At 39.8% G+C, this 16602-nt stretch overlaps 1 protein-coding gene across 1 annotated transcript; it reads right to left on the bottom strand.

The window, feature by feature from the left end:
- Window positions 1-2395: 2395 nt before the first annotated feature.
- Window positions 2396-15307, bottom strand: LOC114651755 (short coiled-coil protein B). Its single transcript, XM_028801709.2, has 4 exons — window positions 15142-15307; window positions 10232-10303; window positions 7619-7699; window positions 2396-4434 (listed from the first exon to the last, which is right to left on the bottom strand). The coding sequence occupies exons 2-4, from the start codon at window positions 10248-10250 to the stop codon at window positions 4292-4294; spliced, it is 243 nt and encodes an 80-aa protein (XP_028657542.1). The 5' UTR covers window positions 10251-10303; window positions 15142-15307; the 3' UTR covers window positions 2396-4291.
- Between the last annotated feature and the right edge of the window lie 1295 nt (window positions 15308-16602).

Genomic DNA, 16602 nt, shown 5'->3' with positions numbered 1-16602 from the left:
AAGATAGTAAGCACCAGGACTCTAAAGACTTGGACCTCATCCTTTTGCATAGATATTGGGAGTGCCTCACACCTCTTTCCAGCGACCTCATGACCCCCCCCCCCCACGCCCTCCCAATCCGTCTACTACTTTCATAGGAAGAGTCACTAGAGACAACAGATGCCCCATACCCGCTGGACCCCACGACCTTGCCCAACACCCAGTCCATGCATGCATTGAACAGAGTAGGAGGAAGAACCCCTGACAAACCCCAGATCCAACTGGGGGAAAAAAACAGAGGTTCTGCCTCCACTGCACAGCACTCACAGTACCAGTGGACAGGCCGGCCATGATATCCAGCAACCTCAAGGGGATCCCACAAAGTCTCAGAATGTCCCACAGGCCAGCTCAATCAACTGAGTCCGAGTTTGAGAATAATTAAATCTAGTTTAAACATTAAAAAGCTTCATTTTTTCTGTGTGGTACATACATGATTTTAAACAGAAAAATAAAAAAGGGTGATTAAGTGGTTCATGCTTCTGTCTGACAGCTCCAGGACTCATGGTTTGAGTGCCAGTTGGGTCAGTCACAGTATGTTTGGAGTTTCGATGTTCTCCCCTTATCTGCATGGATTTTTTACCCAAAGACATGCAAACTGGGTTGAATGGTCACTCTATGGGTTTATACAGTCACTACTGTCACCTGTACAGAATAAAGTGAAATTCTGCTTTGCACCTCAAATGTGACCCCAGTGGACGCTGCTGTTTGTACTTTGTGTCTGATGTGTTTCACATTGAAGCTGCACTGAATAGATCCATTAAATCAGGGGTGTCAAATTCAGTTCCTGGAGGGCCACAGTGGCTACAATGTTTTGCTCCTGCCACTTTCTCTGTTATTAACCCATTACTAATAATAATAATGGAGCATACGTGGGACGTTCAAAAAGTTTCTGCACTTTTATGTTTATGCTGGAAACGATGAAGGTGGGAGGAGTAGTAAATGGTTGCGTCTGAGGAGTGTCATGTGACTAGTTCTGTTTGGCAAGCCGGCTGCCCTTGCAGTTTAATATAAGAGTTGTCACCCTGTGGTGAAGATGGCTGCGAAACTTAAAAATTGCACCAAAGAGGAACAGCGTTCTGTCATACGCTTTTTGTGGGCAGAAGGTGTGCCGGGAGCACAAATTCATGTCCACATATGTGCTCAGTATGGGGATAAAGATCTCTCTTGTTGTGTCGTCTATGAGTGGATTGAAATGTTTGAAAATGGCCATACTAGTGTGACGGATGCAGAGCACTCTGGACGTCCAGCTACAGCTACGACCACACGGAATGAAGAAAGAACCCTGGAACTGATTCATGAAAAAAAGAAGAGTTTTTTTGCTGATGGCATTAAAAAGTTGGTATGACGCTGGGAAAATCACATCACAAAGGATGGTGACTAGGTAGAAAATGGATGCAGTTTGTTTTTGAAATTCATAATAGTTAACTAAAAAGTGCACACACTTTTTGAACATCTCTTGTTGCTGTGATTTTAACCGACTTTGGTTTTAATCATTTCATTTCTGAGATGTAAGGAAAGCCAAAGGATGACCAGGCTAACCGAGATCCCATTTGCAGTGGAGTCTTTCATACAATATATCAGTGGTTCTCAAACTGTGGGGCACGCCCCCGAGGTAACAAAAAAGGGGGCACGAAGATGTGAAAAAAGAAAACAAGAATTGAAAATATGAAAAATACATCTATTGAAACCAAAACAAATTAACTTAAACTACATTCTGATACTAGAAAAACAGAATTTGATAAATGTAGATAAAAGTTAAGTAGGTATAATAATATATGCAACTATGATATATCATTAATTAAAAAAGAAAAAATTGGTATTAGTGGGATCCTTTCAAAAAAACGTTAGGGGAGCGTGATTAAAACTGTTATGAAAACTTAGGTCGCAAATACTTAAAGTTTGAGAAACACTGGCCTATATCATTAAAATATCTGATCAAAAAGATATTCTGATGTGGTCCACAAAATACTTGGATGTTGATCTCAGAAAAAAGAAAATGGCTTTGAAAATGACTGGTGTGGCAGAATGACCGGACTTAGAAGCCACAGAATTACATAATGGGTTTCATTAACGGCTAAATGGGATATTGGATGGCGTGAAAATGGTGGCCCTCAAGGACTGTTTGAGACCCTTGAATTAGCTGGTCAACTGTTGGCTTGCTTTGGATCCCTTTATTTTTTGGCGGATGGTAAAGGAAAAAGACAAACCTAGAAAGTCCGTCACCGTGAAGACTTCAGCTCTGCATTATGTTTACTGGTCACCAATTAAGAACGAAAACCCACAGCCCTCCAGGAACTGAGCTTGACACCCCTGCAGCAAATGATGGGTTAAAAAAATGAATACAAACAGACAAATATTTTAGGTTTATCGCATTTATTATTTGTGTAATATAACAAGAATATTAGCATTTCAGCAAGATGCAGTAATTACAGTGAAATGTAAAAAGTAAAACCTCTCTAATGAGACCCTCTCTCAAGTGCACAATGAAACAGAACTGCCCCTTTGAAACTTTCTAAATTAAATACAATTATTCCATTAGTGGTTACTTGGTTCAATTTTGTCTGCAACATTTGAAAGCCTGTACATTAAATTCACACAGACACATGCAAAACATTTTTAATCTAAAGTTATATGATGGCAACATAAAACAGTACACATCCTACGCACAAGACGTCATCATCCAATGTGTAGGGGTCTGTTACTGAAATTTCACATTAGCATTTAAATTGAGAATGCAGACTTGTTTTTAGACAGAAAAGAGAGAAAAATCTGACCCCGCCACCTGAACGTAAAGCTGAATCCTGTGCTTTTTCATTATTGGTCAATGCCTTGCTACCACATGAAGGGTTGAAATCCAATGTGATTTTGATAACAAAGAAAAAAATATTTTTTTAATATTTAAAATGGGGACATCCAGCATCCTCATCCTCAAACCCCACAACTAAACATGATAGTCTGATCTGCTAGCACCTGACAGACGTGTGCCCAGTTGTGTCCTGGGAGGCCGTGTAGACCAACACACAGCCCTGTACGGAGCCATTCTGGCAGCCTGCTCTGCATAGATTTTCATGACCGATCAGACAATATTCTCTTTCATCATCATAAGAAAAGTACTTAAAAGTAACCTGCGGCAGGTTACAATGTCAAAATGATTATTATTCCTCACTGTTAAGACTATGTACAGTTTACAGCACTTTTCACTACTTTAAGTCATAATTAAAAAATGAACATTTAAACAGAATCTAAGACATTAAATTACAAGTTGCCTTCTTTCAGCGTAGTCCTGAACTAAGGCTTCTGATGAAACAAAAATCTTTCCTAAACCTTTGATTTAATTCTGTAATAAGTTAAAGTATATTTGTGAATATAATATGTACAAATGTACAGAATTTTCAATAAGAAACAAATAAGGTGCAAGGAGATGGCAACTGTAGTAACTCATGGTAAGTACGTAACACACTGCACTTCTTGTGGAGATGCGTCTCTGCCGGGCACCACGTTACAGTTGTCATATGGCAGCCATGTGATACCCTAGTAAGGCTTTCCATCCTTCAAAAGACATTCGGGGTGCAAAGAGGGAAGAGAACATCAAGCACAGCCTGAACTAAAGAATTGCTGGGCTTACTCAGTCAGCCTGTCGTCATTCTGTCCGGTTTGGAGAGGTGCTGCGTGTGCCAGCCTGCCATTGCGATTATTCATCGAGCTTCATGCACAAGTCAGTTTTACTGGAAATCTGAACTGCTAGCTTACTACAACAGTTGCTATGAAAGATGGACACTTTTGGCCTTCCACATCTCCCAGTCGTGCTTGTATCTGCAGTACCTGAAATGCTAAACTTGACTGACTTACTGTAACAGCAGGCCGATTATAGGCGGAGGTGTATGGATGCAGCCAGTCCTTATTTTTTATTTTATTTTATTTCCCTGGCTGGCTCTTTCCTACAAGCCATAGTTGGTGAAAACTATGGGCCCTGAGCCAATTCTGGGACAGTGAAATGGAACTGATGAGAGGAGACACCTTTAAACCAAAAAGGAAAAGAACTTAAATCATCAGGACACTTGGAAAACATTAAACAGGTAAAAGGATTTGTAAGCCAATAAACACAATGCGATTTTGCTTACAAGAATGGGATGTGAAAGGGGCAAAGATAAAACACCTTTAAAGGAAACACTAAATAAATAATGATGTGCATTTTAATGGCAGAAAAATGTAAACATGGCCCTTTAATGTGGGGGATTACATTAAGAGGCATTCACTTTCGCTTGCTTTTTGTGTCGGTCGTCTGGAAGACACTGGAGGCAGACATGAGGTTTTCGATATATTGGCCAAGTACTTGATTTTCCGACTTGAGCTTCAGGTTTTCTTCTTTTACTGCATCTACTCGTGCAGACAAATCTTTATTTCAAAGAAAAAACAAAAAACACAACAAATTAACTTTCCCAAGTGCTTTTCTGCAGTACTTCGTTATCCAATCACTGTATCCTGAAAGACACTCTGAGGCACCAGTCGCCCACTTCTAAAGACCGAGACAATGTTTAGTCAAAGGGCACCACGCATATAGTGTCTCAAACACCAGGTTCCTCTTAAAATTTTAAGAACGTCACCTAGAGCTTTAAAGGTATTCTGCAATCCACTGATTGTACAAGGGGTGGGGGGGTTACCCAAAAATAATGACAATTTTTTTCTGGAGGCTGGAGGGGCGTTAGTTCCGACATCTGCCGGCTAGTTGCGTGTACTAGACTGCCCTTTGCATCATTTGGCCAAGCTGCATCCTTGGGTAAAGGTCTGTAAGGTCAGTGCAATTTGTTTTCTTGAGCCTCTGTTACCGTCTTCGTCGATTTTGTGATGGCAGACTTGAAAGAATAACGAGTTTGCATCACGTTCTGTTTCCTTTTGGGGAAAACAGCAGCAGAAGCTGTCATGATGCTTTGAGAGGCTTTCAAAGAAGAAGCATTGAGCCACACAAGGGTTTTCACCTTAAAGTGCTCAAGTGATTGCATGACATAGTGAGGAGAAATCAACTTGAATTGTGGCGATCAGGCGAGTGGCTTCTGCATCACGACAACACTCCCACATCACAGCATTGAGTGTGTGGCGGTTGCTCATGAAAAACGGGATGACAATGGTCTCCCTCCCACTCCCTGGACTGTGCACCCTGTGATTTTTTCTTATTTCGAAGAATGAAGAGAGTCCTTATAGGAAAGCGTTTTCTGAATGTAGAGGAGGTCAAGAAGCAAACAACGAAGGCACTGAAGGTGATCACATTGCAAGAGTTTCAGAACAGTTTTGAACGATGGAAAAAGCGGTGGGACAAGTGTATCGTGCCTCAGGGAGAGTATTCATTCTGAGGGTGATTAAGTTTTGGAAATGTTTAGAGAAATACACTTTTTTTGTTTTAAAAATTCTTGTTATTTTTGGGTCCCCCCTCGTACTATTACAAATAGATCAGAAACCAGTCTGTAAGCAGTGACACAAAAAAGACCATAAAAGGAACAAAAATATGGCTGAAAGCAGCAAAACCAGGCAGAAATGTCTAGGTAGGCGCTTGCTGCTCTTCTTGCTATTTATCCTGATAAAAAGAAAAAACTGAATGCAACAAACGTACTTCCAATTAATGGAAGCTGTGTCTGCTACAGCTTAAAGAAGGCTTTCATGAAAGGTCAAAACGCACCCTGGGCTGGGAGTGTTGCATGTAACTGAACCTCACTCTAATTGCATTTACAAGCTGACATCGCCACTCCGTTCACCACAAAACACCAAACACGATTAGTGCACTGCTGACAGTTTTGTGGAGATACAGGAGCAGCAATTCTGGACTGACTATGAGCACCATACTAATGGACTAATTCATACTAAAGGCACACAGCAGCAGCATGTGAAGTCCACGTCAGCTAGTGTAGCTGTGAATGACTTGCTGCCGCAACAGCGGGGCCATCAAATTTCTGTCTTGCTGTGTACAGCCACCAAAATGAAACTTGTGTTTTCTGGACGGTCCAAATCAAATGTAGGTGAAGTTAATGTTGTGTCTTTTCAGCTTACTTCTTACTATGGCATTGCGTCTTCAATGCAACACACAAGTCTCAAAGAGAACGGTGTTGTGCTCCGTAGCCTCTTTCCTAATTCTCACATTACGTAAAACTAATTTCACTTTCTATTTTGCTTACATTTTACTGTGTTTAAAGCATCCGTTAACTGTAATAATGCTTTCAGCTACCTAATAATTCCTTAAACTGTTCACCAGGGTAATGATGCCACTGAAAATCCCATCCATCCCAAATTGCCTTATGCATTAAAATAATTCTCACAGAAATTAACAAATCAAAACAAAAAACATTAGTCATGCATGTATGCAATTTCTAACCAATTACTGGAAACATATTTTAGGAGAACACTAGTTATAAAACATAATGATCGATTTCACATGGATGTATGCTATGAATATATGAATATGATATTCAGTATAGAACAGATTTTCTAAAACTGATGCTATTCAAGGAAAAAGGTGTACGTTTACAGTTGCAGAAAAGAATGAAATGTACATTATCAAATTTAAAGGATTTAGTGTGAAATGAACTGGAGTTAAAGCGGATTCTGAACTGAAGGTCAACCCCTGTCCATTACAGGAAAGAGTGAAATTCTGGTCATAAATATTTCTACATGACATTTAACAAATAAAATCAAATAACTCACTCTAGACACCTTCTAGTGAGGTTTAGAAAACATTTCAGCCTTCTACTCTTGATGTCGACTTTTGTCAACACCAAACTCCTATCCTACGCTTTATGTCAACTTTTCTCAATAAGAATCTGGAAAGATTAATGTGTGCCATATGTTATTCTGAAAGGGCATAATCACATATTGTACATAAGTGTCTAATTTCCATCAAAATCAGCACATAAAACAATAGCCTGTTAGACCAAAACATATCAGCAAATAATGGCATGGCTTAAATCCTAAATGCAGTTCCTAATCTCCTGTGCTAGAAACAACCAGGCATTCATAATGTAAGGCATATTCTTAGATAAATAACTCTGTGTGCATTTCATTTTGAAAATCACTTGCATTTCTGGAGTGGCATTCTGGTTCTGACCGCAGTGCTCTGATGATTACTTACTATGGCTGTTGATGGTGTTTGTGTAAAGCGCAGAGTACGAGAAGCACCTGGGCCATTAATGGTTAGGGCGGGAAGGGAAAATAGGGAACGTCTTCTTGCGCACTGAATGAATAAGAGATTCATGAATAAGATTATACTCCACCACATGGAGATAAAAATGTGGCAGGGAAGAGAAATGCTACAAAAATCCAGTGAATCCTTGCCATACCTAAACAAAGTGCAAACCTAACTGTATGTCCTTTAATATGGTAACTGAGGAATGCATGAAGATGACTAACATGATGGTATGCCCAAAACCCAATTACTCTCTCAGGATGTGAGCATTAATTGTCAAGGGACAAAAACTGCTTTATACTGTGCACTGTTTGAAGACACTAAAAAATTAAATAATGCCTACACCAGTTCAGTTTGTGCTGGTTTACTTCAAGAAATTCAAGTTAAACAAAAAATGCAAAGCACTCTAACCTTCCAAGGTATGTTGGAGTTCCAGTACTTGGTTGATGAGTCGTGTTTTCTCCTCCATCTCCACTTGGTTTTCTGCATCACCTACCATTTAAAAAACAAGTTCGAATATGTCTGCTAAAGACCTATAAATCATTCCTCAGAAAAACAATGACATAGCCAGCACAGCAAAAGCCACATTGTTGTTGTTAAGTAAGTAGAAGCTGAACGGCATTGCGCAACCCTGGTATGATTTCATTCTGACAAAACTTAAAAAACCTGCAGCATGCGTCACGTCGCATGAAGTATAAACCCGACCTTACTACGCAGATGTGTTAAAAATAATTTTTGTTCTAAAAGGGATGGCAGTATATTGTTTCTAGATTCTAGATATATAATAATATAAACACATATATTGAGAAATATTAATTTCTCCCCTATTAAAATATATCAACACATTACTTTAATTTGAGGCATGTTTAAAAGTTTCTGAAAAATATTTCTAGAACTACTCAAGTATTATTTTCCTGGAAAACATTTAATGAAAATTCACAATTGCACAGCTGCTCAAATTCCAATTTCACTAATAATTCTTTACATTTATATAGCGCTTTTCTCACTACTCAAAGCGCTCAGCAATTGCAGATTAAGGGCCTAGCTCAACGGCCCAACAGAGCAGAGTTCCTTTTGGCATTTACGGGATTCGAACCGACAACCTTCCGATTGCCAGTGCATATCCCTAGCTTCAGAGCCACCTCTCCGCCTATCACTCAGCACTGTGCTGCAGCATCCAAAACAAACAAATAAAACATCCCTGAGATGGAGAAATGATTTCTATACATGAATGTGAACAAACATAAGTTTTACTCATTTATTAATGTATGTAATATTTCAGTGATAATGCTAATACAATATAATGAAAAACTAATACATATAAGCTATAAACAAGTCTATGGAAATATGTATATCGTTTGTCAAAACAGTTTTTCAGTAATTCTAATGGAATGGTCAGTTTTAAAAGTGCCCGATTAATTCTGATTACTATTATTGATAAAGCAAACTTTTAAGTAACTTAGACATCTGAGTTCATAGCTACAGCTTCAAGTCAGGTTGAGGAGCATGCACTGTTAAAGCACGTTGCCACATCCACCACATGACAAAACAGCTGAAGATCCTGATTGGCAACCCCTTAGGCAGACACATGGTCCAGTCCCATCTTCTGGAAATGACTGTCTGTCTGGCGCAGCCAGGTGTTATGTGGGCATACATTTGGCCTGGTCCAGCCTCTCGGGTCCTCAACAATGAGGATTCTGCGAGCCAGATTACCCTCGGGGTGTTGCTCCACATGGCCGTAGAGCCTTAACTGACGCTCCCTCACAATGCAAGTAATGTGACTCATTTGGGACTCTGTGAGCAACCGCTCTTTCGACACAAAGTCAAACCAGTGGTACCCCGAGGATTCTGCAAAGAGACAACGTACCAAAGGAGCCCAGTCTTCGTCTAAGGTCATTGGATAATGTTCATGTCTCGCAATCATATAGCAAAGCAGAAAGCACCAGGACTCTAAAGACGTGGACCTTCATCCTTTTTGCAAAGATATCGGGAGTGCCACGCACCCCTTTCCAGAGACCTTATGACCCCCCCCCCCCCCCATGCTCTCCCAATCCGTCTACTCACTTTATAAGAATAGTCACCAGGGATATGAATGTTGCTGCAGAGGTAAACAAACCTCTCGACAAGGTCAACATTCTCTCTGCTGACAGACACACTGCTGATGGCTGTCACCAAGAGGTCATTAACAGTAGAATCCCTGTAAAACTTGTAATCCTAGCCCACCTTAAATCCCTTCGCACCTCTCCATCAGCGTCTTTTGTTTTGTAAATGCATTGATCAGCACAAGCAGCAAGCAGCCTGCCTTCCCATCCACTTCCTTGATGGAACCACCTGAACCATTGACTCTGCCTCTCTTGCACACAAACACACATTCATACATGAAAACGTCACTAACTGAAAACGCTATGCCATGGAGTACAGGCAAGGTCAGAAGGAAAAACGTTCAAATGACAACTCATGTTCAAATGGCATAGAGTTTTCAAATAGTGACATTTTCATATATGGATGTGTGTGTGTGTGTGCAGGCGAGGGAGGCACTGAGGCAGCTGAAGTGTATGTATTTCAAATAACGATATATTATTGCCCTGTACAATTCTAGACACCTCACTCCCAGATTAACAGACTTCAGATGTTAGTATTTTGTGTCCGACTTCAGCTGCTTCAGTGGAGGATGGGATAGCAGGCTGCCTGCCCACAACCAATTGGCACTATTGGTGCACAATTAACCCAGTGATGAGGCGCTACAAGTAAAATTAAGGTGGCCCAGCATTACAAATATTTTTGAAGGCTTCAGGGATTCTAGTGTTAAACAGCTGCTCAAAGTAGCCAGGCCAGCAGGTCACAATTGGTAAAAGTTACTATTTCCAAAAGGAGTCTGAAAGTGCTAATTCGTTTTTATCCTTATTATGGCATCATTTGCCTAACATTGCTAGAGTTTTGTGAACCTTTTTTTAATACTGAATTAAAAGATTTACTGAATGAGGAGCAACTCTCTTTTACCTGCTACATTGTTTCTCAACTTACCATCCATGTCTGAGTTCATGGTGAAGTACACGTTTTCCTCTTTAGAATGCAGGGCTGCAGATCTGCTGTCTCCTGAAAACAAAACAATATGCATGATTACAGAAATACAAAAGAAGACAAAAGTAATAATGTTACTCAATATAAAAAAAAATATCACATTTCTAATAAAGCACATGGGAATTAAAAACACCTTACTATTAAAGCAAAGTATTTTCAGGTAGCAATTCTACTGCCATCTATTTAGGATTATAACAAATCACCATCGATCATTTTCTAACCTGCATATCACGGTAGCACTGGGGAAAAAGTGGGACCTTGTCCTCAGCAGGATGCCAGTACATTGCAGAAAATTCAGAAACAGGTGAAAAATAAAAAAGAGAGAGTTGTGTGCCTGGCACCCTGTGTTTAAAATGATACAGAGGTACATTATTGTAAAAATGGATTTTGGTGTTAGTCTGCACTCACAATACTACAAAAATACTCAGTACACTGCGAAACTGTTCAACTTCAGTTTTGTTATTTGTGATTTTCCAGATACAGCAACATATTTATTCAAAAAAGTTTTTAGTGTGCCGTCAAGCAATACCTAAGTTAATGGTAACATACAGAATTAACTTTATGAAATGTAAAGGTTTAAACATCATCCACCCATCAATGCAATACATTTGAGTATGACAATCTTTTGCTATTGTGATGTGCAATATTAGGAATTGTGTGCTGTTGTAAAATTACAAGAGGCGTTAATAGTTTAGGCTATATATATATATATATATACTGAAAATTGATATTTTTGTGTCTGTTCCTATTATAGTATATTCAAGTATTAATTTTATAGCCTGTTTTATTCTCTGCAATATTAATAAATATTATTAATTTTCCTGTCTTGTTTGAAGTTTTCCAAATGCCATTAAAAACAGCTACACACAGTTACGTTGATCCAATGTACAATCCAGGAAAATATTCAACAGGATAGGTTAGGAGGGAGGGGGGGGGGGGGGGGGGGGGGGGCGCTGTCAAATCAACTGATCTGGTATACTGGATGAAATTCTTCTGGCAGTATGGACTTTGGGGGGTGGAAAACAGTTAAAAACAGTTCTACCTTTAAGCTAATTGCTAGTGCGGCTTTATAGTGTTCAAAAGTAAAACATGTTCTAGTACAAAATGTGCAAATCTGTGCATGCAAAAAAATAAATAAATAAAAGGAAAATATGCTTTAACTTTGCCCATTAGTGTCTCAAAGGTGATGTGTTTGTGTTTAAACTTTTATGTGAAATGCGTGAAATAAGTAAAGAATATTACCCAGCCTGATGTGCGCTTCAGTCTGATTGTAGAGTTGACAGCTAGCTCTAGCCTCCTGCATCTCTACATTGAATGAAGCAGATATGACGATGTACCCATGGTTAAAGGTGGCGATTTAAGAACAGGCATGGAGGGCAGGAAAACAGGGCATCTTGTGGTGTTTGATTAGCAGTAGTTTGAGTGAGAATAAAAAACTGAACTTGTACCGGTTCATGGCTGAAACTTCAATTACCTGTGATTCAGTTCACTGAAGAAGCAGCCCATTAACAAGCCTTTTGATAGGTAATCTTTAATGCATGTGTTATCCGTTAAGATTATAATTTTCATTTCATTTTAAGAAGTATATACAGATACATTTTACTGGTTTCTAGCGAAACCGTCACAATTTTTTAATTATACTGTGATGTAGATTTTTGCCCATACTAATAATAAATATAATGCACATGATTACATCTACAAAAGCCAAAAATGGCTCCAACTTGTAAAGGGGGAGATAATTTCCTATTTTTTTTTTTATATAATTTTAATGCATTTTCTATTCTACACTTTACATTACCTATATGTTAAAGTAACTGTCATTCAATCAAAAATAATAGACTGCAATAAAAATAATAAAAGTGCAATAAAAGAAACCTAACCAAATAGCACAATCCCAAAATGCAGGCCACAAAATTGGTTGCAGTCCAATTGTACAAAATCAAAAGACTCCTCATTGAACCCAATACTAATGATCAAAAGGCCGATACAATTTTTTCATTATAATGACTTTTGATGAACTCGCCTTGTGTGCTGAGATCCCTTGGGTTTTTATGCTGTACCATCAACTTCAATGGGCAATCACAACATGAACTTCACAGATCTCTGCACACTGCTAGGTACGAGTTGCACACATAAGCATACTGCACATATGTGAATTGCAAGCAGCCATCAAACGTATAAACATGTCGTTTCAGTATATTACCCTGAAGTTAAGTGGGGCCCGATGGGTGGTTGACAGCAAAATATCACACAGGTACACTAAGCTCTGCGTTCAACGAACCCCTGAAACAATCCCATTGCACTTTACAAGCCCAGGGCATTAGATGAACACAGCCTTGCAAAAGATGTTGAAGATGATTCAGAACACTGGAGAAGTGAATGCTTTATAGCCGTGGCTATTCAGTAACTTGCTTTACAATGCGCTTCCCACGGCCATAACAGCAGGTAGGAGATTGTATTGAAAGTACGGCTGTGATTCACACATTGTTAAATGTGCCCATTACCGGGCTTAACTGTCATTCAGTGTATGTGTCTTGGTCTTTGCATCTCGGTGCTCCTTACAGTATTCTTTTTGCTATTGCAATGTGGAAGAACATGAGCTTAGCACAATATCTTATCTTACTGTGTTCCTTCTACTTCTCCTACTTTAAATAGTATTATAAGTATTCTTATCTAGATAGATTTCTGATATTACTGCTAAGGCTTCACTAACAAACGTCTTCATTTATGGCACGGGTGTCAAACTCCAGGCATGGGGGGCCGCAATGGCTACAGGTTTTCATTCTAACCCTTTCCCTAATCAGTGACCAGTTTTCACTGCTAATTAAAGTCTTTTCCCCTTATTTTAATACCCCTGTTTTTAAGGATTTAGTGCTCTGAATTAATTCTTTTCTTCATTAAATGACAGCCAAACAGAAACGAGATATGAAACAAGCCAACAGTTGACCAGCTAAATTGGGGCTTCAAATGCCAACCAATTTCACTCCAAACAGTTTCTTAATGAGAAGCCGATTCTTGCTGTTAATTAAACTCATTATTAAATTCCATGGCTTGTTGCTGCTCTCATTCTGCCACAGTAGACATTTTCAAAACTGTTTTTTTTTTCTAAAAACACCATCAGAATGCTTTAGGGACCTGAAAGATGAACCTTACTGAGACCTCCACCTTTCTTTGTTGTTCAGATATTGTGTGATGGGCACAGGTGAGCTGATCATGTGTCTCACTACTGTTTGGCTGCTAATTAAGGAAAAAAAAAACTAAGGGGCCGGAGTCAAGTTAATTAAAAATAAGGCAAAACAACTAAATTAGCAGCAAAAACAGGTCACTAATTAAGAGGACGGTTAGAATGAAAACCTGCAGCCACTGTGGCCATCCAGACCCCAGTTTGACACCCCTGAATTGTATGGTAATTTGCAGTAAAGGGTGCCTTAAAATCATGACGTTATTCATTCTCAAACTTGAACACTCACTGCTAACCGGGAGTAAGAAGAGGACGCTTTGTAATTTTTATAAAATGACCAGGCCAGGGTCCTCCTGGGTTAACTAATAATAATAATAATACATTTTATTTATATAGCGCCTTTCCCATGCTCAAGGCACTTACAGAATATAATAAAGAACGGCAGAATATACAGTATATAGCATTGTACAAACCAGATAAATAAATAAAGAAGATTAAGACAGTAAATTCTGAAAAAAAAAACAGACAACATAATTGATGGTCTAGCACAAACACATACAGGTTACATTAGCATCTTGACAGAGAAGTAAACTGAGAGAAAGGTAATAAAGTAAAGTAGAGCTAAAAGCCTTCCTGAACAGATGAGTTTTGAGTTGTTTTTTAAAAGAATTCATGGAGTCAGCTGACCTGATTAATTTTGGTAGGTCACTAATGTATTTTAGAGTCCAGAGACACACAGTCACACCCACAGACGGTCACCACTTCTGTGCCGGGGGATGCCTAAAAACCCGGAAATCTGTTGACATCCTGAAGTTTACATTTTGACAGCTTGACAGTAAACCAATACAATAGTACATATCCATACACAAATTTTCTATTAAAAAAAAGTTTTTGTTTTTTTTTGTATACCTAGATGCATTCAGTTAAGTTACGGAACAATGTAATATTAGCGTCGGCTATGAGTCAGAGTAATACATTTTCTGGACCAAACACATACAGACAGTGCAGACCTCTAGGATGGAACCGGTCCATTAGAAAAAATGACGGCATTAAACAGTGAACTATATATAAACTGAGACCTGGCAAACGTTGAAAATAGCATGGCACTGGTTCGCACTATGACGATCACCACAAGGCTGTGTCATAATCGAGACCCTGCAGATTCGAGAAGCCCCCGTGGAGATCAGGACTCGAGTTTAAACGGCTGCTAGGAATTTCACACTCGAAGTCCCCAAATCGAGACCGCTGTGCCTCTTCGCACGAGGGGTGAGCGTGATACGGACGCGAAGATAAGCAGCCTCTTAGACAGAAAACAGTGCCATCGAGCACCTCAAAGTCTACCGAGTCTGAAGGCGCTGCCATGGCCAGCCGCGAGGATGCTTAACTACCGATGCTTTTACATGGCCGCCTCTGCTGGGCTTGCAAGCACTCAGCCCCACGGGTTGCAACTCTCCGGCCTAGCCATGTATCCTAGGAGTTGGCTATCAAGTCTCTTTGTTCTTTCTGTCCGGTTGAGCCCGTGGAGTTGCTGTAATTCCGCGCTGAGGACTGGGGGTTAGTGCTTAAAGCGCCCCAGCCGGCGAAGAGGCCTATCCGCCTCGGTTAAAATTAACACATATACACAAAATTCAAAGCACTGACACCCGCCCACGGCTTTCAGAAACTCGCTTACCCTTCACAGGTGGAGAAAGATTTGGAGTCCTTCCTGGACGACTACAACAAGCTCCCCGAGGAACGCGGTGGCTCTGCAGTAAGCAGGCGGAGTATCCAACGCCAACAAGGCAACAGCGCGGCCAGCAGGGGGAGTCGGGGAGCAGCAGCAGAGAGAGAGAGAGAGAGAAAGGAAGGCGGGCGGACTGATCGATCAGCAGCGGCCTTGATGAGCGCCGAGGAGGAAGGATGATGACAAGTACGTCTAAAAACGGCTCTGTGATATCAAAATCAGGTCCATTAAGCTTAAAAAACGATTCATTAACATTATAATGCATATATCCACTAAAGAATGTTAAAAATGGTTTCATATAAAAAATACAAAAAGTAGTGAGGAGTTAAAAAAGTTGTTTGTTTTTTTTTTACCTTAAGTGCGATCTCACCCAACCCTGTGGTAGATGCTTCAATAGCTCATTCAGAGATTTTGAGTTGCTGTGTATTTCATTTACTACCCTGCCAACAGCGGGCACTAAAACTGTAATCCAGCATACCCTTGGACACATTCATATGCACACAAGGCCTTTTAATGGTGAAGGCAGACATGGAGCGTTCGAATCAGCTGAAACGATTGATTCACAAAAAGATACGTTCGAAACAGCACAACACAGTGACACCTAGTGAAAGAAAGTTATCAATAAACGTTATTTTCTAACCAAAACGATCTCTTGATCTGTTTGCTGTACTTTGATGTACTAGTCCTGTATTTGTCTACATCCATATCTATATGTATATATACCTACATCAGTTGTACATAAACGAGAAGCATGTACTTTGTATTTCTGAACTTTCCACACTTTTCAGGCTGAGAGGACAAATGATTAGACCTAACGAGAGAACAATGTTTGACGTTAAAGGAGGTGCCAGCCAATGATAGCATTGTGGCTTAAGCTCAACGTTGGGCTTCTCAATGTCTCCTCCTGCTCTTAACTGCAAATGTCAGCTTTCTTTCAGAAACCTTAAAATTGTGAGTCTATTCTTGCTAGATCCTTACCTGCTGGAGAAGATGACCTGAGTGTAGTTTGGGATTGAGGGTGTTAGAAGAGAAGCAGATGTAGAAAAATAGGTAGATACAATTCCAAAAGTAAACAAAATGAATAGACTGGTCTTCTCCAGTGGCTGTAGTCCTACACTCCCGTCTGTCTGCAGCACCATGGTTCCAATGAGTGACATTTTAAATTACCTGCCAGCATCCCAGATCATCACGGGCGAGGTCCACATTTGACACTACCAATGGAGTGACAGAAAATTAAGAAAGAAACTGACAGTAAGTAAAACCTGTATTACACCTTTTGTCCACAGTGCTAGTTTCTTACTTGATGAAAAGCTTTTAACCACGTTTGTACACTACTGCACTGGCATTCCGGTGAGGCTATAAATCTTCACAGATCCATTTCTGATCTTTTTCTGTCTTCATCTATTTCAT

The sequence above is a fragment of the Erpetoichthys calabaricus genome, chromosome 5 (assembly GCF_900747795.2).
Source record: "Erpetoichthys calabaricus chromosome 5, fErpCal1.3, whole genome shotgun sequence".
Lineage (NCBI taxonomy): Eukaryota > Metazoa > Chordata > Cladistia > Polypteriformes > Polypteridae > Erpetoichthys > Erpetoichthys calabaricus.
The sequence above is the reverse complement of the archived record's forward strand: the minus strand, read 5'-3'. Positions and strand labels throughout refer to the sequence as shown.

Bases quoted from the DNA above. Each gene is read 5' to 3' on its own strand.
- LOC114651755 (XM_028801709.2), bottom strand. The intron at 4,435-7,618 runs GTTAGAGTGCTT...TTTGAAATAAAG, and splicing joins ACTCCAACATACCTTGGAAG to ATTTGTCTGCACGAGTAGAT.